Source organism: Aethalodelphis obliquidens, unplaced genomic scaffold, assembly GCF_003676395.1.
Source record: "Aethalodelphis obliquidens isolate GAN/ISIS:26980383/991018 unplaced genomic scaffold, ASM367639v1 scaffold7, whole genome shotgun sequence".
Taxonomy (NCBI): domain Eukaryota; kingdom Metazoa; phylum Chordata; class Mammalia; order Artiodactyla; family Delphinidae; genus Aethalodelphis; species Aethalodelphis obliquidens.
In genome coordinates this window covers 66,095,542-66,122,078 of record NW_020837951.1, presented here as the reverse complement: position 1 = coordinate 66,122,078, position 26,537 = coordinate 66,095,542, and the positions used below count along the sequence as shown (strand labels likewise).

The 26,537-nt window shown below is 37.1% G+C and overlaps 1 protein-coding gene across 9 annotated transcripts in view; it reads right to left on the bottom strand.

Moving 5' to 3' along the window:
* CNTLN (centlein) overlaps nt 1-26,537 on the bottom strand; it is a 328,812-nt gene that overhangs the window by 20,997 nt on the left and 281,278 nt on the right. For all 9 annotated transcript variants that reach the window (XM_027105917.1, XM_027105925.1, XM_027105918.1 and 6 more), the window contains 2 exons: nt 25,341-25,478; nt 24,564-24,749 (listed from right to left, as the gene is read on the bottom strand). In XM_027105917.1, the coding sequence (XP_026961718.1) occupies nt 24,564-24,749; nt 25,341-25,478 (324 nt within the window). The remainder of the gene's footprint in view (nt 1-24,563; nt 24,750-25,340; nt 25,479-26,537) is intronic.

Sequence of the window (26,537 nt, the reverse complement as noted above, 5' to 3'; positions counted from 1 at the left end):
GCTATGAGGCAAGCTGCCTCCTGCAGATACACCTTGTCTACGTTATTCTTCATTAAGTCCTGCCTCCTCCTCTTCTCTGGAAGCAAACTAGTTCTAGGAAGCTCCTACACAAACAGATGCAGACTCATTCCACTATTGCAGACAGGTGATTAGGATGTGTACCTCATGTGACTGTCATCGAAGACTGTATTTTCGCTTGATCTTTCAGAAGTCTACAGCACCTAAGTCTTCTCTCCCTGTTATCTTATTTTTGCTTCCTTTTGGATGTCTTCACCAATCTTACCTGGTTTTGGCTACTCTTCCATGTCTTCTGAAATACAGGGTTTTAACTGTGACCTAGGTTTGCTGTAAAAAGGAACTGAATTTTTGTTTCTTATTCTCCTTGTCTGTCATGTGATTCCAAGGGAGAGAAGGGGAAATGATGATTTTATCCCTTTATAATCAAGGCAGAATTCTCCAAAGTGCATTTTCCCCTACTATTGTATTATAAAAAATTTCAAACATGCAGACAAGTTTAAAGAAACTCACAGTGCACAACCATGTACCCACTACCTATAGGCTACAATTAATTTTGCTATACTTGCTTTATCACATAGCTATCTTCCATCTTATTTTGTTGATGCATTTCAAAGTAAGTTGCAGACACCTGTACAGTTCCCCCCAAACACTTCAGCATTCACTTCTTAACTAAAGATCAATATTTATTTATAGTTCTCATTACTATTTTTTGAGGTAAAATTTATATACAGTGAAATGCGTAAGTCTTAACTGTATGATTTTATGAATTTTGACAATGAAAACACTGGGTAACTCACACCCAGATCAAAGTAAAGGACATTTCCATCACTCCAGAAAGTTGGCTTGTGTCTTTTCCTAGTCAATCCCCATCCTTAGCTCCAAGAGGCAGGCAACAACTGTCTTTTTTTTTTTTTTAAATCTCTATAGATTAGTTTTGCCTGTTCTATAAATTCTTACAAATGGAATCATACAGTATGCATTATTTTGTGTTTGGATTCTTTCACTTACAATGTTTTTGCAATTCATCCACATCGTTACATGTATAAGTAGTTCATTTCTTTGTATTGCTGACTTTTATTCCATTACATAATTATAACGTTGTTATACATTTTCCTATAGATGGACACCTGGGCTGTTTCCAGTTCTTGACTATTACGAATAAAACTGCTATGAATATTCCTGTGCATTTTGTGTGTATGTGTGTACACATGTTTTCATTTCTCTTGAGTAAATACCTAGAAGTAGAACTGCTGAGTCATATGGTAGGTGACTGTTTCATTTATTAGAAGCTTCTACAGCTTTCCCTTAGAACTTGCGCCACCAATGGATGAAAATTCTCCATTCTCCACATTCTTTCCAACATTTAGTGGCTTACCTATTTTTTCTTGAATTTATTTCTAAGAATTGTATTTTTGATGCTATAGTAAGTTGAAAGTTTTTTATTTCATTTTCCAATCGTTTAGTGTTAATATATAAAAACTTTTGATTTTTGTATTTTGACCTTGTATCCTATGAAATGGCTAAACTCTTGTTAATAGTAGTAGCTGTTTTATAAATCTTTAGAATTTTCTATGTAAAGAATCATGTCTCATCAGAGAAACGTACATCAAATTCACAATAAGGTATCACCTCACACCCATTAGGAAGGCTATTATTGAAAAAACAAAAAACATGTTGGCAAGGATGTGGAAAAACTGAAACCCTTGCACACTGTTGGTGGCATTGTAAAGTGGTGCAACTTTAATGAAAAACTGTAGGAGATATTTCAAAAATTAAAAAAAAAAGAGAGAACTACTACATATCCAGGAATCCCACTTCTGGATATATGCAAAAGAACTGACAGCAAGGTCTTTGCACACTTAGGTTCACAACAGCACTGTTCACAATAGCCAAGAGTTAAAAGCAAGCCAAATGTCCACTGATGGATGAATGGACAAACAAAATGTGGTATATATATACAATAGTATATTATTCAGCTTTAAAAAGGAAGGAAATCCTGTCACATGCTCCCAAATGGATGAACCCTGAAGACATTATGCTAAGTAAAATAAGCCAGTCACAAAAAGTCAAACACTGCATGATTCCACATATATGAGGTATCTAAAGTGTGACTACATCCACAGAAACAGATTTATCATTGTAAATAGAAATTTAAAAATAGTATTTTAAAATATATTCTTACTTGTAAAGTCTACTATATTTTGTATGTTGACCTTGTTCTGAACTTGTTGCTGAATTATCTGGTTAGTTCTAATAGTTTATGACTTGATTCTCTTGAATTTCCTAGATCCACAAACATGTCATTAACAATCAAAGTTTAGCTGTATACGTTCAATTCATTTTGGGGAAGGAGAAGAGGAGTTGTTTTATAGTTTATGGATTTTTTCTTTTATCGTTATTAAGCCCATTTAAAAAATTTCTTTGAGTTTATTTATTTTTCTAGTATCTTGATTTGAAAATTAAATTTTGGTTGAATTTCAAAGGTTTTGATATTTCACTGTAGTTCATAAACTGACTTTTTATTTCCTCCTTAACCCAAAATCATATAGATGAGTTTGGAATTTCTAAGTGGATAGAAACATTTGGCCACTTATTTTGTAAAATCATAATTATATTATACCCTACTCAGGGTACATAGCCTAAATGATTTTTGCTTTTTTTGAACTTGTTGAACTTTGTGGCATAAGATGTATGTTCCACAGGGGTGAATGTTCCACAGGGGTTTGCAAAGAAAGTAGCCTTGCTCACATTTTCTCTATTTGAATTGTTGATTTCTGAATATAATATAGATTAAATATACTAGAAGATAGTAAATACACTTGTGGATTCATTGATTTCCTTTTGTAATTTCACCAAATTTTGCTTACTGTTGTCAGGTACACAAAAATTCATGAATTTTATATTTTCTTTGCAAACTATCCATTTTTATCAACATGAAATTACCCTCTTTATCCTTATTAATGGTTTTTTCTTTAATTTTGTCTCAAAGTAATATTGTTATATCTTCTTTTTGTTAGCATTTACCTGGAACATATTCAATTGTGTGCTGGCAAACAAGCTCTTTTTTCAGGGGACAGGTATGACTTGTAATGCTTGTCAATTTCTATGGCATTAAGTACTTGTACCATGATTGATTTCAAGCAACAAACATGAAGGAGATGCTGGAAAGAGATACGCAAAATCGATTCTCACAAGCTGGTACAAGCTAGTTGCAGGATATCATAATTTTATTCTTTTATTTTTTTAGCTTTAGGGATCGTTATGTTTTAGGTGCATCTTTTTCACAATCTCATAGTCTCTCTTTTTTTCTTTTTTTAAAATACATTTCAACTTTATTACATATATTGTGATTATTGGTATGTTTGGATCATCCTATCTTTTTTATTTACCATGTCTCTTATATACTGTTCCTCTCCTTTGTTCTGTCTCTCCTTCTTCCCTTCCTTCCATTCTTCTTCCTGGCTTGTGTTGAACTGATGGAGCTTTCTTTATTTTTTTTTTAATTTCTTCTAATTCTTTAAAAATTAAATACTCAATTCCTATTCTTGTGGTCACCTTTAAAACTTCTGAACATATATTTAATATTATTCAAGCATTTAATTTGATTAATTTAATAAACTAATATTATATTTTGAATCAATATCTAGAGTTTCTTATCCTCCACATGTTCCACCAAACCAAAAAAGAAACTTAACTCTTCCAACCACCCCTTCCTCCTAACTTCTGTTACTGTAAACATTAACATCAACAGTTATGTAGGTTTTACTTGTGTCTTTGTTTTCCATTGTTTCATATGTTCTAAAGATTGACAGAGTCCCATTTGGGCAGAAAGACTTGAAGAAGTGAAAAGATAAACTATTTTAATATAAACAGGAAAAGAGCAGACTTTGAGAAAGAATAGGGCTTGCAGTATTCAAGGAACACCAAGAAAGTCAGTATGGTGAAAGAGGAATCAGTGAGGTGACATGTAGTAGAAAGTGAAGTCACAGAAGTAACAACAAGACTAATCATGGAAGTCTTGCAGGGCAGTGAAGACGTTTCATTCTATCATGTAATGAGGAGTCATGAGACAAGTTTGAGCAAGGGAGTGACACGATATGTTTTCAGTTTTAAAAGAACCATTCTAACCAAAAAATGGAGAAAAAGATTGTCTGGAGCAAGAGCTGAAGACGGAGATGAGCTAGGAGAGTATGCAGAGGTACAAGCAAGAGGTAGTGATAACCCGGACAGTAGCAGTGTTGAAAGGCAGCAGAATTCTGGATCGATTTTCAAATAACAGCCCACAGGATTTGATGAGGGATTAGACATGCAATGTGAGAGAAAGAGAAAAGACAAGGATGATTCGAGGTTTGGGGCCCCACCACCCGGATGACTGGTGAAAAAGCAAATCCTGAGACAAAGAACACTATAACGGAAGTAAGACTGGGAGGAGTACAGATTCCAGTGGGTTGTAGGCTTAGTAATGAAAAAAAAAGAGAAAAATTTCTTCAGGTTACTTCTGCTTTCTCAGTGAAATAAGAAGCTGAGATTAAGGCACTAAGGAGGGGGTAGATGCTAGAGGTCTAAGAAGATAGGAGAAAGGAATGTTGGGGAAACTTGGGGGCTAAATGTACTGGGAAAGTATAACAGTCTTACACAGAGTGTTGAGGTCCCACCTGAAGTTCTTGGTTATGAACTTAAATTAAGACCAATCAGCATGGTTGTGTTTTTCTTTAGAGACATTCAGCTGCTTGGGTCCAGAAGAAAAGTGGGTAGAGATTCAAAACAAAATAGGCATGGATTTTTTCCATGTGAATATGACAGAGGGACAGATGAGCAGACTTGAGGATATATGTTAAAAAGTGACAATGACAGAACATGGAGTACTTGCTTCATGAGGAGGGAAGTGAAAGCATAATGGAAAAGAAGGTGGTAATAATTAGGGAAAAGTGGTAAGGTCAATGAATTTCAGTTTGTAATCATGTCAGAGAATTGCTGGAGTGTAAGTACAAAAAGACATGAGGGTCAAAGAATAAGATGCTAGAAACAGAGATTCTGGAGTTGATGCAGTTATTGGTAATGACAAGGCCAAGAGTAATATTTCTTAATGGAAACACTTTTGGTATTGTGGAGATGACAATTTTTTTTACTGTGTGGGACTAACCTTCACAATGCAGGATGTTTAGCATCTCTGGCCAATGGGCACTGCATATCAGTAGCACCTCCTAGTCAGTGTGACAACCCAAAGCACCCACACATTTCCAAATGCTCCATAAGGTGGGTGATGCTTCCTTAATTCAGAACCAAGGGTCAGGGATATGATCATGAGACTAATCACTGGAACTGAATATGGTGAAGAACTGAGAGGCTAGGGTGCTGGATGACCTACATGGATAGGAGGTCATCCAAAATCATAACAGAATCGTGTCGGAGAGAGACTGTGAACCAGGTGAAAAGCTGTATGACTAACCTTCTACAATGAGGTACAAACAGATTTGGTGGTGATTATATGTTCCAATGGACTTCTGAGATCTATTTCAATAATTTCTTAATCTTATGCATCCCAAGAGAATATCTAAATAGGGTTGAATAATATCGGGATTCCAGGATCCACCCTCACGTACCACTAGAGTGTCATTATAAAGAGGTACAACAGGGACTTCCCTGGTGGCGTAGTGGTTAAAAATCTGCCTGCGAATGCAGGGGACATGGGTTCAAGCCCTGGTCCAGGAAGATTCGATAGGTTGCCGAGCAACTAAGCCCGTGTGCCACAACTACTGAGCCTGCTCTCTAGAGCCCATGAGGCACAACTACTGAAGCCTGCATGCTGCAACTACTGAAGACCGCGAGCCGCAACTACTGAAGCCCATGCACCTTGAGCCCGTGCTCTGCAACAAGAGAAGCCACTGCAATGAGAAGCCCACACACCACAAAGAAGAGCAGCCCCTGCTTGCTACAACTAGAGAAAGCCCGCACGCAGCAACGAAGACCCAACGCAGACAAAAATGAATAAATAAATAAATAAATAAATAAATACACTTCATATATATATATATATGTAAAGAGGTACGACAAATGAATGGGTAAAGAAGATGTGGTACTGGGGCTTCCCTGGTGGTGCAGTGCTTGAGAATCCGCCTGCCAATGTGGCGGACACGGGTTCGAGCCCTGGTCCAGGAAGACCCCACATGCCGTGGAGCCTGCGCTCTAGAGCTCGTGTGCCACAACTGCTGAGCCCGCATGCCACAACTACTTGCCTCATGTGCCTGGAGCCCACGCTCTGCCACAGGAGAAGCCCCCTCAATGAGAGGCCCATGCACTGCAACGAGGAGTGGCCCCCACTTGCTGCAACTAGGGAAAGCCCATGCATAGCAACAAAGACCCAACGCAGCCAAAAATAAATAAATTTTAAAAAATATTTCAAATAAATAAATAACACCTGAAATGATCCTTATGAACAACAACAACAAAAAGATGTGGTACATATATACAATAGAATATTACTCAGCCATAAAAAGGAATGAAATAATGCCATTTGTAGCAACATGGATGGACCTAGAGATCATCATACTAAGTGAAGTAAGCCAAAGACAAATATCATACGATATCGCTTATATGTGGAATCTTAAACAATGATACAAATGAACTTATGTACAAAACAGAAAGAGACTCACAGACACAGAAAATAAACTTATGGTTACCAAAGGGGAAAAGGGTGAGGGATAAATTAGGAGTTTGGGATTAAAATATACACACTACTATATATAAAATAGATAACCAACAAGCACCTACTGTATAGCACCTACTTGATACTTGATATCAAGTATCAAGATACTTGATATCTTGTAATAATCTGTAATGGAAGAGAGTGTAAAAAAAGTATATATATTTTTAATATATATTTATGATTGAGTCACTTTGCAGTACATCTGAAACAAACTCTACATTGTAAATCAACTATATTTCAACAAAAATTTAAAAAACCCATAAGTTAAAAAAAGAGGTACCAAAATGAGGTAGACTCAAACGTTACATAGCACACATACGAAGCAGTGCTGTTACTAAATAATGTCCACTATATACTTTCACTTCAAATGCCTTATTAATAGTTCTTTTCACAAGAAAAAATTTTTGTACCTATGTATGATGATGGATGTTAACTAGTCTTATTATGGTGATCATTTTGCAATACATATATTGAATCATTATGTTGCATACCTGAAACTAATACAATGTTATATATCAACTATACTCAATTTTTAAAACTGTTACAATTTTAAATTACAGTATTTGTTAGGAAAAAAGGGGACAATATTAGGATAGCTATAGACATTTACTCATTTAAAAGCAGTAATACTGTATAAATATGTATATCATCAATATTGCTTCCATCCTTTACTTGTCAACTATAGGCAAACTAATTCAAAACACTTTGAACTGCCATTCTATGAATAGGATACATATTAGTTTTTAGCAATGTTGCCATCAGCTGGCTAAAAGCAACATAGGTGTATTTGGAAAAAAAAAAGTCTCCAGTATTACAAAATGTTACGTTATTTGGTTGAAATATACTTCATGATGCTTGAATATTCCTCTTCCCTTCCCAATTATACCTTTCAGATACATAGTACAGTCTCATTGCATTAAGTTCATTGAAATGTTTTACCTTCCACCCATATATCCAAGTTAAGTTTTTGTTTTCATATTATCACACCTGCCTTTTGTATATATGCTGGGTCTCTGCTTGTTTTCAACTCTGGGTGCCACTTCGATCTGGATTTTATTTTTATTTCCCTTCCATCTACTGCAAAATTGCCTTCTCTTATTAGTTCAAGATACGCTCAATTCTTCTCTAAGCAACTTTTTAAAAACATCTTTATTGGAGTATAATTGCTTTACAATGTTGTGATTCTTTATGCTGTATAACAAAGTGAATCAGCTATATGTATACATAAATCCCCATAAACCCTCCCTGTTGCATCTCCCTCCCATCCTCCCTATCCCACCCCTCTAGGTGGTCACAAAGCACAAAGCTTATCTCCCTGTGCTGTGCAACTGCTTCCCACTAGCCATCTATTTTACATTTGGTAGTGTGTATATGTCAATGCTACTCTCTCACTTTGTCCCAGCTTACCCTTCCCCTTCCCCATTCTCCACATCTGCATCTTTATTACTGTCCTGCCCCTAGGTTCATCAGAACCATTTTTTTTTTGGATTCCATATATATGTGTTAGCATACGGTAATTGTTTTTCTCTTTCTGACTTACTTCACTCTGTATGGCAGACTCTAGGTCCATCCACCTCACTACAAATAACTCAATTTCATTTCTTTTTATGGCTGAGTAGTATTCCATTGTATATATGAGCAACATCTTTTTTATCCATTCATCTGTCGATGGACACTTAGCTTGCTTCCTGGTTATCGTAAATAGTGTTGCAATGAACACTGTGGCACATTACTCTTTTTGAATTATGGTTTTCTCAGGGTATATGCCCAGTAGTGGGATTTCTGGGTCTTATGGTAGTTCTATTTTTAGTTTTTTAAGGAACCTCCATACTGTTCTCCATAGTGGCTGTATCAATTTACATTCCCACCAACAGTGCAAGAGGGTTCCCTTTTCTCCACACCCTCTCAACCATTTATTGTTTATAGATTTTTTGATGATGGCCATTCTGACCAGTGTGAGGTGATACCTCATTGTAGTTTTGATTGGCATTCCTCTAATGATTAGTAATGTTGAACATCCTTTTATGTGTTTGTTGGCAATCTGTGTTTCTTATTTGGAGGAATGTCTGTTTAGGTCTTCTGTCCATTTTTGGATTGGGTTGTTTGTTTTTTTGATATTGAGCTGCATGAGCTGCTTGTATATTTTGGAGATTAATCCTTTGTCAGTTGCTTCATTTGCAAATATTTTCTCCCATTCTGAGGGTTGACTTCTTGCTTTGTTTATGATTTCCTTTGCTGTGCAAAAGCTTTGAAGTTTCATTAGGTCCCATTTGTTTCTTTTTGGTTTTATTTCATTTCTCTAGGAGGTGGGTCAAAAAGGATCTTGCTGTGATTTATGACATAGAATGTTCCGCCTGTTTTCCTCTAAGAGTTTACACTGCCTGGCCTTACATTTAGGTCTTTAATCCATTTTGAGTTTATTTTTGTATACGGTGTTAGGGAGTCTTCTGATTTCATTCTTTTATGAGTAGCTGTACAGTTTTCCCAGCACCACTTATTGAAGAGGCTATCTTTTGTCCATTGTATATTCTTGCCTCCTATATCAAAGATAAGGTGACCATATGTGTGTGGGTTTATCTCTGGGCTTTCTATCCTGTTCCATTGATCTATATTTCTGTTTTTGTGCCAGTACCATACTGTCTTGATTACTGTAGCTTTATAGTATAGTCTGAAGTCAGGGAGCCTGATTCCTCCAGCTCTGGTTTTCTTTCTCAAGATTGCTTTGGCTATTCGGGGTCTTTTGTGTTTCCATACAAATTGTGAAATTTTTTGTCTACTTCTGTGAAAAATGTCATTGCTAGTTTGATGGGGATTGAATTGAATCTGTAGATTGCTTTGGGTAATACAGTCATCTTCACAATGTTGATTCTTCCAATCCAAGAACATGGTGTATCTCTCCATCTGTTAGTATCATCTTTAATTTCTTTTTCATCAGTGTCTTATAGTTTTCTGCATACAGGTCTTTTGTCTCCTTCAGTAGGTTTATTCCTAGGTATTTTATTCTTTTTGTTGCAATGGTCAATGGCAGTGTTTCCTTAATTTCTCTTTCTGATTTTCCATCATTAGTGTATAGGAATGCAAGAGATTTCTGTGTGTTAATTTTGTACCCTGCTACTCTACCAAATTCATTAATTAGCTCTAGTAGTTTTCTGGTAGCATTTTTAGTAGTCTCTATGTATAGTATCATGTCATCTGCAAACAGTGACAGTTTTACTTCTTCTTTTTCTTTTATTTCTTTTTCTTCTCTGATTGCTGTGGCTAAAACTTCCAAACTATGTTGAATAATAGTGGTGAGAGTGGGCAACCTTGTCTTGTTCCTGATCTTAGTGGAAATGGTTTCAGTTGTTCACCATTGAAAATGATATTGGCTGTGGGTTTGTCATATATGACCTTTATTATGTTGAGGTAGGTTCCCTCTATGCCTACTTTCTGGAGGGTTTTTATCATAAATGGGTGTTGAAGTTTGTCGGAAGCTTTTTCTTCATCTATTGAGATGCTCATATGGTTTTTATTCTTCAGTTTGTTAATATGGTGTATCACATTGATTGATTTGTGTACATTGAAGAATCCTTGCATTCCTGGGATATACCCCACTTGATCATCGTGTATGATCCTTGTAATGTGCTGTTGGATTCTGTTTGCTAGTATTTTGTTGAGGATTTTTGCATATATGTTAATTGGTGATATTGGCCTGCAGTTTTCTTTTTTTTGTGACATCTTTGTCTGGTTTTGGTATCAGGGTGATGGTGGCCTCGTAGAATGAGTCTGGGAGTGTTCCTCCCTCTGCTATATTTTGGAAGTGTTTGAGAAGGATAGGTGTTAGCTCTTCTCTAAATGTTTGATAGAATTCACCTGTGAAGCCATCTGGTCCTGGGCTTTTGCTTGTTGTAAGATTTTTAATCACAATGTCAATTTCAGTGCTTGTGATTGGTCTGTTTATATTTTCTATTTCTTCCTGGTTCAGTCTTGGAAGGTTGTACTTTTCTAAGAATTTGTCCATTTCTTCCACGTTGTCCATTTAATTGCCATACAGCTGCTTGTAGTAATCTCTCATGATCCTTTGTATTTCTGCAGTGTCAGCTGTTACTTCTCCTTTTTCATTTCTAATTTTGTTAATTTGAGTCTTCTCCCTTTTTTTCTTGATGAGTCTGGCTAATAGCTTATCAATTTTGTTTATCTTTTCAAAGAGCTAGCCTTTAGTTTTATTGATCTTTGCTACTGTTTCCTTCATTTCTTTTCCATTTATTTATGCTCTGATCTTTATGATTTCTTTCCTTCTGCTAACTTTGGGGATGTTTTTGTTCTTCTTTCTCTAATTGCTTTAGGTGTAAGGTTAGGTTGTTTATTTGAGATATTTCTTGTTTCTTGGGGTAGGATTTTATTGCTATAAACTTCCCTCTTAGAACTGCTTTTGTTGCGTCCCACAGGTTTTGGGTCGTCATGTTTTCATTGTCATTTGTTTCTAGGTATTTTTTGATTTCCTCTTTGATTTCTTCAGTGATCTCTTGGTTATTTAGTAGTATATTGTTTAGCCTCCATGTGTTTGTATTTTTTACAGATTTTTTCCTGTAACTGATTTCTAGTCTCATAGCATTGTGGTCAGAAAAGATACTTGATACGATTTCAATTTTCTTAAATTAACCATGGCTGGATTTGTGACTGAAGATATGGTCTATCCAGGAGAATGTTCCATGAGCACTTGAGAAGAAAGTGTATTCTGCTATTTTTGGATGGAATGTCCTATAAATATCAATTAAGTCCATCTTGTTTAATGTGTCATTTAAAACTTGTGTTTCCTTATTCATTTTCATTTTGGATGATCTGTCCATTGCTGAAAGTGGGATGTTGAATTCCTCTACTATTATTGTGTTACTGTCGATTTCCCCTTTTATGGCTGTTAGCATTTGCTTATGTATGCTTATGTATTGAGGTGGTCCTATGTTGGGTGCATAAATATTTACAATTGTTATATCTTCTTCTTGGATTGATCCCTTGATCATTATGTAGTGCCCTGCTTTGTCTCTTGTAATAGAGTTTATTTTACAGTCTATTTTTGGGACTTCCCTGGTGGCACAGTGGTTCAAAATCTGGCTGTCAATGCAGGTTCGAGCCCTGGTCCAGGAAGATCCCACATGTCGCAGAGCAACTAAGCCCATATGCTACAACTACTGAGCCTGCGCTCTAGAGCCCACAAGCCACAAGTACTGAGCCCACATACCTAGAGCCCATGCTTGGCAACAAGAGAAGCCACTGCAATGAGAAGCCTGTTCACTGCAACAAAGAGCAGTCCCCACTCACTGCAACTACAGAAAGCCCTCGCGCAGCAATGAAGACCCAACACAGCCGAAACTAAATAAATAAATAAATAAATAAAGTCTATTTTGTCTGATATTAGAATTGCTACTCCAGGTTTATTTTGAGTTCCATTTGTATGGAATATTTTTTCAATCCCCCCACTTTCAGTCTGTATGTCTCCCTAGGTCTGAAGTGGGTCTCTAGTAGACAACATATATATGGGTCTTGTTTCTGTATCCATTCAGCCAGTCTATGTCTTTTGGTTGGAGCATTTAATCCATTTACATTTAAGGTAATTATCGATATGTATGTTCCTATTACCATTTTCTTAATTGTTTTGGGTTTGTTTTTGTAGGTCTTTTCCTTCTCTTGTGTTTCCTGCCTACAGAAGTTCCTTTAGCATTTGTTGTAAAGCTGGTTTGGTGGTGCTGAATCCTCTTAACTTTTGCTTGTCTGTAAAGGTTTTAATATCTCTGTTGAATCTGAATGAGATCCTTGCTGGGTAGGGTAATCTTGGTTGTAGGTTTTTCCCTTTCATCACTTCAAATATGTCCTGCCACTCCCTTCTGGCTTGCAGAGTTTCTGCTGAAAGATCAGCTGTTAACATTATGGGGATACCCTTGTATATTATTTGTTGCTTTTCCCTTACTGCTTTTAATATTTTTTCTTTGTATTTAATTTTTGATTGTTTAATATGTGTCTTGGCATGTTTCTCCTTGGATTTATCCTGTTTGAAACCTCTGCGCTTCCTGGACTTGACTATTTCCTTTCCCACGTTAGGGAAGTTTTCAAATACAATCTCTTCAAATATTTTCTCAGACCCTTTTTTTCCTCTTCTTCTGGAACCCCTATAATTCAAATGTTGGTGTGCTTAATGTTGTCCCAGAGGTCTCTGAGACTGTCCTCAATTCTTTTCATTCTTTTTTCTTTATTCTGCTCTGCAGTAGTCATTTCCACTATTTTATCTTCCAAGTCAATTATCCATTTTTCTGCCTCAGTTATTCTGCTATTGATTCCGTCTAGAGAATTTTTAATTTCACTTATTGTGTTGTTCATCATTGTTCGTTTGCTCTTTAGTTCTTCTAGGTCCTTGTTAAACGTTTCTTGTATTTTCTCCATTCTATTTCCAAGATTTTGGATCATCTTTACTATGATTACTCTGATTTCTTTTTCAGGTACACTGCCTATTTCCTCTTCATTTGTTTCATCTGATGGGTTTTTACCTTGCTCCTTCATCTGCTGCATATTTCTCTGTCTTCTCATTTTGTTTAACTTACTGTGTTTGGGGTCTCCTTTTTGCAGGCTGCAGGTTCGTAGTTCCTGTTGTTTTTGGTGTCTGCCCCCAGTGGGTGAGGGTGGTTCAGTGGCTTGTGTAGGCTTCCTGGTGGAGGGGTGTGGTGCCTGTGTTCTTCTGGGTGGGGCTGGATCTTGTCTTTCTGATGGGCAGGGCCATGTCCAGTGGTGTGTTTTGGGGTGTCTGTGAACTTAGTATGATTTTAGGCAGCCTCTCTGCTAATGGGTGGTGTTGTGTTCCTGTCTTGCTAGTTGTTTGTCATGGGGCGTCCAGCACTGGAGTTTGCTGGCTGCTGGGTGCAGCTGGGTCTTAGCATCGAGAAGGAGATTTCTGGAAGAGCTCTCGCCGACTGATATTAGCCGGGGCCAGGAGGTCTCTACTGGTCCAATGTCCTGATCTCAGCCCTCCCACCTCAGAGGCTCAGGCCTGACACCAGCCCGGAGCACCAAGACCCTGTCAGCCACACGGCTCTGAAGAAAAGGGTGAAAAAAAGAAAGAAAAATAAATAAATAAAAATTTTAAAATCATAATAAATAAATAAAAAGAAAAACATTATTAAAATAAAAAAATAAAAAAGTAATAATAATTTAAAAAGAGCAACTAAACCAGTAAACAAATCCACCAATGATCACATGCACTAAACACTAAACTAAGATAAACATAAAAATTAGAAACAAATCAGCCGCAGACAGCAAATCCCAAGTCTATAGTTGCTTCCAAAGTCCACTGCCTCAATTTGGGATGATTCGTTGTCTGTTTAGGTACTCCAGAGATGCAGGGTACATCAAGTTGATAGTGGAGATTTAATCCGCTGCTCCTGAGGCTGCATGGAGAGATTTCCCTTTCTCTTCTCTGTTTTCACAGCTCCTGGGGTTCAGCTTTGGTTTTGGCCCCACCTCTGCATGTAGGTTGCCCTCACGCATCTGTTCCCCGCCCAGACAGGAGGGGGTTAAATCAGTGGCTTTTTAGGGGGCTCTTGCTCATTTAGGCTGGTGGGAGGGAGGGGTACGCTAGTTATAACTGGAATGAGGGGTGAGCTTGTGGCAGCAGAGGCATGATGCTGCAACAGCCTGGGGCACGCCATTTGTTCTCCAAGGGAAGTTGTCCCTGGATCACAGGACCCTGGCAGTAGCGGGCTGCACTGGCTCCCGGGAGGGGAGGTGTGGATAGTGACCTGTGCTTGCACACAGGCTTCTTGGTGGCTGCAGCAGCAGCACTAGCATTTCATGCCCATCTCTGGGTTCCAAGCTGATGGCCACAGCTTGCGCCCGTCTCTGGAGCTTATTTAGGCAGTGCTCTGAATCCTCTCTTCTTGCACACCCCAAAACAATGGTCTCTTGCCTCTTTGGCAGGTCCAGAGTTTTTCCCAGACTCCCTCCTGGCTAGCTGTGGTGCACTAGCCCCCTTCAGGCTGTGTTCATGCGGCCAACCCCAGTCCTCTCCCTGGGATCTGCCCTCCAAAGCTCAAGCCTCAGCTTCCAGCCCCCACCCGCCCTGGCGGGTGAGCAGACAAGCCTCTCGGGCTGGTGAGTGCTGGCCGGCACTGATCCTCTGTGTGGGAATCTCTCCGCTTTGCCCTCTGCACCCCTGTTGCTGCACTCTCCTCCGTGGCTCCAAAGCTCCCCCCACCCACCCACCCCCGTCTCCACCAGTGAAGGGGCTTCCTAGTGCGGGGAAACTTTTCCTCCTTCACAGCTCCCTCCCAGAGGTGCAGGTCCCATCCCTACTCTTTTGTCTCTGTTTTTTCTTTTGCCCTACCCAGGTACATGGGGAGTTTCTTACCTTTTGGGCAGGCTGAGGTCTTCTGCCAGTGTTCAGTAGGTGTTCTGTAGGAGTTTTTGCACATGTAGATGTATTTCTGATGTATTTGTGGGGAGGAAGGTCATCTCCATGTCTTACTCCTCCGCCATCTTGAAGGTCCCCCCCTAAGCAACTTTAAAACTCCCAAATTGTGCAAAACTTTTAAAATACTCCAATGTTAAAAACAATAGAAGCTTTAAAAAGTTTCACTCTGCTTGCATCAGTTGAATAATGGCTATCACTTATTGTCAAGGTAAGTAAAAACACTGTATGGCACAAAATAAGCATTCAATGAATGTTAACTGAATTTCTAAAAATTTATGTCAGCCTTCTTAAACTTCTTGGAATATCATGGGCTAGGAATTGTCCCAATATTTGATTGTATTTTCAAAGTAAAAGTACTTTCTTAGATTTACATCTCAACTTAAAGTCACTATGTTTTTCAATATTATAATATAATTTATTGTAAGCAGTGAGCAATAGTGTTAGAGTGAAAGACAGCAAGCTATTTCATTCCAGTCTTATTAAGATCTAGTTTTCCAGTCTTTATAATGAGTCTTGATCTGTGTTAGCAAACTACAAAAAGTTTTGAATTTCACTGAATCATAATGGACTGATTAGATTTTTCAGTAAGATTTGATTATTATGATGAAGGTTATAACTGGCTGCTCCAATACTGTGGAGTCACTCCTACCATCATAGTTTCTTGGAGAAGTAAAGTCTTTTTTTTCCACAGCTTCCTAAACAGCTTTATCAAGATACAATTTACATATTTTAAAGTTCACCCACTTAAAGTAATGTATTTTTATTAAAAATGTGTCTTTAAAAACAGCTGTCATTTACCTTTCTTATATAATGATAGGACAGAAAGAGTTAACTCAAATAGGATTTTATTATAACACTGTTTAAAAATCATAATTAAGAAGTGATGTCACCAAAATATAGGATGGGAGATCCAGCCTCTATCCCCCCACAAATATCAACAATTAGACAGATATCCACAAACAAAAATAGCTCTGGAAGAGCTCAGGAGTCCACTTAAGAAATTTCAGCAACAAACAGTGGAGCAAAAAACCTGAGAATAACTCCACACAAAGAAAAAGAAGGACAGTTTCGTTTTGCCTGCATCATCGCATACCCCAGGGTGGCACTGCTCAGTGACAAGGGGGAACTGCCCAGTTCAAAAGAGTTCCCTCGCTGAGAAAGGGAGAATGAGGTGAGGAATCAACTTCCCCAGTTTTTCATATCACTGCATGAAGGACCCACTTCAGTTTCACACCACCCAGAGACTGACAAAGCTAAGACAAATAAAGACAGGTTGGAGCAAGGAAGAATGCCTGGGGCTCCCAATATCAGCTATGCAGCAAGAGCAGCTGTGGTTTACAGCTCTGTGCAGGATCCCAACAGCTTTCGCCACTGAAGAAACCAAAGCCCAGGACAGCTGCCATGAACCCCCTGCAGATTTCACCACTGTGATTTCCCCCCACCGGTTCACCTTCACGGATGCCACCTGACTGACTCCCTCCCTGTCCCCAACTGGACCCTCCAATCTGCACTGGAAGTCAGCTTGGCCTTTGCAGCTGCAGAAGTGCAAGATGCCAGCCTAGACCCCTGCAGCTGATCCACTGCCGTGCATGCATTTGGGGCTAACCCCTTCAGCTGTGGACCAGTTCGCCACTGGTCTGACTCCTGTCACTGGCCTCCAATGACATGCAAGTGCCTGTGGTGAGGCCCTGTAGCCATAGAACTACATGTTGACAGCTAAGGCCCCCACAGCTGTTTGTGGGCCCAGATCTGGTTCTGTCTCCTCTCACTGGCCTGCACCGCTGGGCTCACCTGCAGCTAGCCCCTCCACCTGAGCACCTGCACGCCAACACCCAACTCCTGTCACTGGCCTCTTCTGCCATGTGGAACCCTACATTAAGCAAAAAAAAAAAAAAAAAAAAACCTCGAAAAAATAATCTAACTTTACACCTCAAGGAACTACAAAAAGAACAAACTAAACTCAAAGGTAGTAGAAGGGAGGAAATAACAAAGAGAAGAGTGGAAATAAATTGAGACATAAAAGACAATACAAAAGATTAGTGAAACTAAGAGCTAGTTTTTTAAAGAGATAAACAAAATGGATAAACTTTTATCTAGATTTACCAAGAAAAAGAAGAGAGAACTCAATAAAATTAGAAATGAAAGAGAAGATATTACATCTGATACTACAGAAATACAAAGGATCATAAGAGGATAGTATGAACTATTATATGTCAACAAATTGGACAACCTAGAAGAAATGGATAAATTCCTAAAACATACAACCTACCAAGACTGAATCATGAAGTAACAGAAAATCTCAACAGATTAATAATGAGTAAGAAGACTGAATCAGCAATCAAACACCTTCCAAAAAAGAAAAGCCTATGACTTGATGGCTTCACTGGTGAATTCTACCAAATAAAGAAAAATTAAAGTCAATCCTTCTCAAACTCTTCCAAAAAATGTAAAAGGAGAGAACACTTTCAAACTCATTTTATGAGGTGAGCATTAACCTGATACCAAAGCCGGATAAGGACACTACAAGAAAAGAAAACTATAGGCCAATGCCCCTGATGAATATAGATGCAAAACCTCTGAACAAAATACTAGCAAACTGAATTCAACAACACATTAAAAGGATCATACACCATGGTGAAGTGGGATTTATTCCTGGAATGCAAGAATGAGTCAACATACACAAATCAATAAATGTGATACACTACATTAAAAGAATGAAGGATAAAAATCATATGATCATCTCAATAAATGCAGAAAGGCCATTGGACAAAATTTAACATCCTTTCATGATAAAACTCTCTACAAACTGGGTATAGAAGGAACATACTGGAACATAACAAAGGCCATATAATACAAGCCCAAGCTATCCTCACACTCAACAGTGAAAGGCTGAAACCTTTCCCTCTAAGATCAGGAACAAGAGAAAAGTGCCCACTCTCACCACTCCTATTCAACACAGTACTGGAAGTCCTAGCTAGAGCAATTAGGCAGTAAAAAGAAATAGAAGGCATCCAAATCAGAAAGAAAGAAATAAAATTGTCTCTGTTCGCTCATGACATGATCTTTTATAAAGAAAGTCCTAAGGACTCCATCAAAAAGCTGTTAGAATTAATCAACAAATTCAGTTAAGTTGCAGGATACAAAATCAACAGACAAAAATTAATTAGTTGTGTTTCTATACACTAAGAATTAAACATGTAAAAAAGAAATAAAACAATCCCACTTATAGTGGCACCCAACACAAGAAAATTTTAGGAATAAATTTAACCAAGGAAGTGAAAGATCTATACACCAAAAACTACAAGACACTGATGAAAGAAACTAAAGAAGACACAAATAAATGGAATGATATCCTGATTAAAAGAGTGAATATTGTTCAAATGTCCATTCTACCCAAAGCCACCTAGAGATTCACTGCAACCTCTATCAAAGTTCCAATGGCATTTTTCACAGAAATAAGAAAAAAAACCCAAATTTGTATGAAACTACAAAAGACTGAATAGCCAAAGCAATCTTGAGAAAGAACAAAGCTGGAGGTATCACATTTCCTGACTTCAAACTATATACAACTCATATAACTTAATAACAAAAACCCAAATAATCCAATTTAAAAATGGACAAAGAACCTCAACAGACATTTTTCCAAAGAACACATACAAATGGCCAACAAGTTAACGAAAAGGTGCTCAACCTCACTAATCATCAGAGAAACGCAAATCAAAACCACAAGATATCACCTCACACCTGTTGGAATGGCTATTATCAAATAGACAAGAGACAACAAATGCTAACAAGGATGTGGAGAAAAGGGAACCATTATGTACCATTGGTGGGAATGTAAATTGGTACAACCACTATGGAAAACAGTATAGAGGTCCCTCAAAAAAATTAAAAATAGAACTACCAGCAATCCCACTTCTGAGTACATATCCAAAGGAAATGAAACAGGATCTCAAAGAGACATGCATTCCCATGGTCAGTGCAGCATTAGTTGCACTAGTCAAGACATGGAAGCAACTTAAGTGTCCATCAATGGATTAATGGATAAGGAAAACGTGGCGTGTGTGTGTATCTGTGGATACACACACACACACACACACACACACAGGAATATTACTCAGCCATGAAAAAGAAGGAAATCCTGCCATCTGTGACAACATGGATGGACCCTGAGAGTATTATACTAAGAGAAATAAGTCAGACAGAAAAAGATAGGGGCTGAGGGGTGGGGGAAATGGGATGTTGGTCAAATGGTACAAACTTCCAGTTATAAGAACAAGTTCCAGGGATCTAAAGTACAGCATAGTAACTATAGTTAACAATACTGTGTTGTATACTTGGAATTTGCTATGAGAGTAGATTTTAAATGTCCTCACCATAACAATAAAATGGTAATTATGTGAGGTTAAAGATGTGTTAACTACCCTTATTGTAGTAAACATTTCATAATATATACATGTATCAAGTCACCATATTGTATAGCTTAATCTTATACATTGTTATATGTCATATCTCAATAAAGTTGGAAAAAATAGAAAAAAATCATAATAGAGTAGATCAGTACCAAAGCATTAACAATTGTACCTATTAAAAATAAAATTATAATGCTCTACAAATGTTCTCACTAAAGAAGCAAGAAATTTACATGCCAAAATCATCATACTAAATCTTACTAAGCAAGTACATATTGATAATTAAATGATTTAAGCTTCCGGCTGAATGTTGTTCTTTGGCTTGTATTTATTTATCAGCTAACAAAAGCTATCGAGAAGATGGAATTGAGCATATGACTCTCACATACAAGCACATTAACAAGCCTATATCAGGGTTCAATCAAACTGAGCAAATACTTCTAGAAATTTCCCTTGTGTGTTTTATTCAGTTATTAGGAGAGTTTAAAGCCTGAGCTCTGCCACATATACCCAGCCCAGATGCTCAAAGCACTTGATTTTACTCCAGGGCAAAATTCCATATTCAAGACTAGATCTAGAACAGATGGCCACTCCTCTTCTATAATCTGGTTGTGCCCTATGCATAAATGAAAAGAGTAAAGGGAACACAGATTCCATAACATGGTCAAAACAAACATTATTACTATTAATACTACTAATAATATTTATTAAATACTTTTGTGTACTTGATACCCTAATAAGCTCTGCACAGAATGAGTCCTGGTGATCATAATGTTCCATGTAGGAACTATGCACATTCTTTAACTATGCTTGTTAAGCAATATGCATAGCTGTTGCCTTCACAGAGGTTTCAATCTGAGCAGTGATTATGTGTCCTGTACCATTCTTAAAGCAGATGTAAAATCAATTCTTCAAGAATTTAGTGAGCCCTATTATGTGCCAGTACTTTGGGTAAATGAATGACAATACCCTAACTTCAAGTTGACTATAATAATCTACTTGAAACAAAAAGAAAAATATGACAGTTTGCAGTTATGTGTTAATTTATATGGTATATACAATAATTATTCAGGAGATAAATGACAGGCATACTACTAGCTGACACTCAGATAACACTGAGCATATTGGGCAATGTTTGAGCTTTATCTCTGTTAACTTATTTAAATCCTCACTTTAGGTATGTCCCATCTTTACACTAATTCTATAGATGGGGAAACTGAGACACAGAGGATTAAGTCACTTGCCTGAGATAACAGAACCAGAAACTGGCAGAGTAGGGCCCTTTCCCCTTAACCACAGAGTTAAAGAAATGATTCAGGAAAGAGGAAGGCCCTGAGCTAAATCGGAAGGCTTTAGAGCGAAGAGCAAAGAGAGAAGGATATGTGAAGGAAGAAGGAAAACTTGAGGAAAGGCAAGACTGAACACAATCTGGGTGAAATTTGGAGAGTAGTGGGAAAAAAAATTAGATTCTAAACAGAATAGGGTCAAATTATGGAAGGTCTTAAATTTTTAAAAAGGTGAAAGCTGAGCTGTAATGCAGTAGTGTTTAGGACGTCACTGATGGTATGTCACTGAAGATGGCAGCTCCTGAGCATTTCTGCCCAGTCCTAGGGTGGGCTATACGTGTGAGGAAGAGAAGGATGACAGTAATCTCCTTCTTCAGACCCAAATATCCAGTCTTTGCCAATGTTTCTGCTTTGGGCATTAGTTTGCTTGTGGCCCTTTATTAGCGAAATGGATTAAGCAGTAGAAGTGGTACCATTATCAAATACATATTGACCCTAAAACAAAGTTAAGTAAAACAAATGTCAAATTACCATTAGAAGTTATGAGTGGTAAAAGGTGCTATTAAATACCAAACTGATAAATATTTTGTTATATAGATTCAATCCATAAAAGCAATGTTGGGCTTTAAAAAAAAACATTGTTTTCAAAACAGTATTAATGCATAATATCACCTAGTTGTTATATGCAGATTATTGGGTCTCACCCCAACCAAGATTTTGATTCAATAATGCCCGGAATTATGAATTTTATTTAAATGTAATAGAATCTGTTGATTCTAATGCAAGCAATCTAAATACCAAACTGAAACAACATGGAAAATTTCTGAAAGAGTACTAAAAATGTTTTATCCATATCTGCTATCATTCTCTACTATAGGACCTTTAGTATGTTACTCAAATTAAAAAGTCATGAAACCATGGCAATCCTGAATTTATCTACTAGGACATCTATACTCTATATCATTGTTGGTGAAATACATGAAGGATTAGTATGTTACTCTCGAACAACTAGAGATGAGACATTCACTATATCATTAAATACTATTCATATCCTTGGACATGAATAGTAAGAAGTTTGTTTTTTAAAAGATAATTTTTGCCAAACTACTCTATGTGAAGAAGTACACCCATTACATTATCATAAAGGTCATGAAACTTCAACAAGTCTATAATAATCAGATATCTAATCATAAAATTCATTTTTCTATTTTAAAAACTTCTGGTTATCAATTCTTTTTTAAACAGGACATGTTCAAGGAATACTTTAGGAAAAACCATAATTAGCATTTGAGTAAATCTTATAAATGTGCATTTCATATTTTATATATTGGCTAACAGTACAAAAAATGCAACTCTAAGCTGAATATAAAACATGGAAAACAAAGGTTTATGAAGCTAAAAGTCATAATAAAAATAGCTCTATATCATGAGCAAAATAACGACAATATTCAATGAGAGTGCTTATCATAAGTTAAACAGTGAGACTATTCAACAAGCATTTGGAAGGAATGACATTTTAAATCTGGAAAAGGAAATACGATTAAATTAATAAATTTAAATTAATACTCTGCAATCATTTAGAGTCCTCTGAGGCAAGCATTATTGGTCTGACTTTATACCATTTGAAACCTTCATTGAAAGAGATAAAATGTTTTATTCCATTCATTTTGTAGATATTTTTTAAATGAGAAAACTCCCAAGGTATCTATGATTTCCAAAGAAACGAAGTAAGGGATTTGTTCTAAATGGGGTACTATTAACACTGGCATAAAATGTTGTAAGCTGTTATTTTTAGAGGAATAAAAAAAATGGTACTACACATAAGATCCAGTTATTTGCCATCTTATATTCAAGTTATAAGTCCAGGAATGTTAATTCTTATAAATAAGATCAATACCTAAGGGGGTAAATGCTTTTAGAACACTAACATATTTATATATATAATAATTATATATGCAGCAAGTCTAGTTGAGTAGTTCAAATAATAGTAGGGTTATTTGAGAAAGAAGACAGTAAGTGTTGATGTTATTTTATTCCATAGAAGGACATTTAAACTTTAATTTTATAATCCATCAATTAAAAATATTTATATATTTAAATAAGTTTCTACTGTTATGATAGGCAAGTTTTTAATAATATATGCCAGCCAAAGGAACAGTAGCGGGAAGAACTCAATCTCATCGAAGATTGGTTTAGAAAAAAAGAGAACATTGCAACTTCAGGAGATAAAAGGGGGAAAGTAAAGATTTACCCTCCCACAGTAGTCCAATTATCTTAATTCTTATTTTTAAAGGCCAAAAGGGCTTTTATTAAAATTTCATATTCCTAAGAGAAATTCAGTTTGATTAGTTAGTGATCATTATTGCCTGCCATCTCTTTGCAAGTCACTATGGTACATGCTGTGGAGGTAGAGATTAATAAAACGTGGTTCTTGACTTTAAGGAACTCATCATAATTTATATAATGGAAACAGATCCGTTTGCTGACTATAATACGAGGCAGAATAAAAGGCACTAAACAGGGGTGCAAACAACTCACAGTGGGATTGAAATGAGTGGAGCAATCACCAGGTTCCCCCCCTCAGTGCCTCATATCTCTGAAACTAGAACTGCTCCTCCTGAGTTTTTCCAGAATAGTTAAGGGAGGAATACTGGCTGACCATGTGGGGCAGAAGTACAGGCCAGAGGTCTAAAAATTCCTTATAAAGACTTTCAAACAAAACACCCATTTTAGCCTGGTATTCTCCTCTCCCCCACCACCCTTGGCTTTGGTGGTTCCTTGTGCAGCCAAGGCCAGAACCGTTCTGGGAGTCTTCAGTGGTCAGATAATTTCCAGATGGTACACCCTTTGCAGACACTTCAGCTTGTCTTCCTTTTGTCCTGCTAGATCATTTACCATTCCTCTATCCATTCCATGTCTGATAGGTCATGGGCTGGGGTGCAATGTCTCTTAAGTTCAATTATCATGGAGCAAGTTTCTGGTTGTTCTTGCTTTGATGATTTTTAAAAGGAGAGTGGAATGAAAATGACTCAATTCTTTTGTCTTAAAATCTGTCTTGGGACTTCCCTGGCGGCGCAGTGGTTAAGAATCTGCCTGCCAATGCAAGGGACATGGGTTCGCGCCCTGGTCCAGGAAGATCCCACATGCCACGGAGCAACTAAGCCTGTGCGCCACAACTACTGAGCCTGCTCTCTAGAGCCCGCAAGCCACAACTACTGAGCCTGAGTGCCACAACTACTGAGCCCGCATGCCGTAATTACTGAAGCCCTAGCGTCTGGAGACCATGCTCCACAACAAGAGAAGACACCACAATGAGAAGCCTGCACACGCAATGAAGAGTAGCCCCCGCTCACTGCAACTAGAGAAAGCCCACGTACAGCAACGAAGACCCAACACAGCCAAAAATAAAAATAATCAAAAAAACAAAAAAAAAACCCACCCGTCTTGATTATGTGATTACCACAATTTCATAACTAAACTGACATTAAGGAAAGAATATAATAATAGAGTGGACATTTTTAAAATCAAGCTATAAAAACAAATCTGTTATAGAGAAAATTTGAACAGTGTGGCAAGTAGGGGAAGATGCTTTGTGGTTTAGGAAAGCAGAAAGGAACTTAAACGTACTTCCCAAATCATCTGAAGTAGGCCACTGCCCACTCTGCCTGAAGTAAAGTACAAGTTAGTAAAGCAGAAAGAATTCAAACCTTCACAAATATGGTGAACTCTTCCACTTTCTCATTGGCTAGCAGCAATTTCTTCTGTGCACCTTCTAGGGCCTGCTCACTTTGCATTGCTAATCCTTGAAGATGCTTAGATGCTGCTGTTTCAATTTCTGCCATAGCAGATTCAGTCTCATTTATTTTTGATATGAGGAAAGTAAGCTTGAGATCCTGCAAATGACCAGTAATCATAGAATAAAAAAAAATTTCTTAAACAGATTTGGATGTTAGTTAGAGATGTCATATAAGGAAAGGGTTTCATTACTCTCTCTGTATCTTGTATTCATTTTTATTTGAGTAGAATTGATGGTTGTTTTTGTTTATTTTCAATGAATATCCTGCACACACATTATCATATATTTATCATCAAAATGAGTTTATGCTTTTTAAAAATTATAAATCACTAAAAACATGGAAGCCATTTTAGACCGAAAGATTTCATATGTCAAATGGAAGTATTTAATTAGCTTATAAGTTTAGGTGGACCTAAAAATTTATATCCACTTATATAAATGCCAGTTAACAATAGTTTTCATTTATTAGAAATTATCAAGATAAGTAAATCTGTCTCTCTAATACAGCATTACCTTTAATAGTAAACAAATTCTTAGTGTTTTATGTAGAGATATAAATGTTCTTTGCAGTTATCTGAAACATTTAAATAGCTCATAGTAGTTTTGGGGAGAAAAAAAAGGACAACTTTAAAAATGAAAAAGACATTGTTACAGTCCACCTCCAGGCTAAAATGTCCTAAAACCATACCTTTTTTTCTAACTCCTCTTTAGTTCTCTGATACATCTGTTCATACTGTGACTTCTCTTTTACAGCGACACTAAGTCTTTGCTTTAGTGAATCGATTGATACCTTCTTGTTGGAACACTCTTCAGTTAATGTCTTCACCTACAATAAAAGCATGAAGGTAATTATTATTGGTAAAGGCATTCTAGTTCCATACTGTGTTTGTTTCAAATGGAAACCAAATGAATACATGAATAAGTCTAGTTTATTTTCTCATAAATGATATCAAATTCAAGTATAAGATCTGTAGAACTCATACTGTGAATGAGACTAACAATCCTGAAATCAATAGCAAAACCCCAAAATTGCACAAAAAAGCATGAATATTGGTATGTGTAGCCTTCTATCTAATAATATACAATTAATTTTAACTATATTTCTTTTAATTACTAACCTAAACTTCCTTAAGTAGGAGATGGTTGTTTTTTTGTTTTTTTTTTTTCCGGTACGCGGGCCTCTCACTGTTGTGGCCTCTCCCGTTGCGGAGCACAGGCTCCGGACGCACAGGCTCAGTGGCCATGGCTCACGGGCCCAGCCGCTCCACGGCATGTGGGATCTTCCCGGACCGGGACACGAACCCGTGTCCCCTGCATCGGCAGGCGGACTCTCAACCACTGCGCCACCAGGGAAGCTCAGATGGTTGGTTTTGATTCTTAAATAAGCCAAGTCATGGATACTTTTCATTTGTATTCTCCAGTAAAAGTATAACATGTACTTTTTAGGATAAAATTAAATAATACAACATATTTATTATACATTTCAAAGAATAGCCAAAGAAAATAGTTTTTCTTTTTCACTTTAAAGCTATTAAAGATAAATGATTACTTACACAAACATTGTAAGACTACCTTAAATGATTATTGAAGTTAAAAAAAATGAGCAAAATTTTAAGAATAGCATTGAAGAAACCTCTACGAAGTAATTATAATTCATGTGGGTCTGTGGAGGAGAAAGAGAAAAGAAAATCTGTATGCATGTGTCTTGCTCATGTAAAATTTTCTCTCTTAAATCCATCTGAGCATTACTTACATTTTTATCTCCAACAAGGAAAGTAAGGGAAACGCTCTCTCTGGAGTGGATGACATTTAGTGAATGCCAAAGCACAAGCTGTTTTATGATTTGTTTTATGATTTGTGTAAATAGCAGCTTTAAAAATTTTTA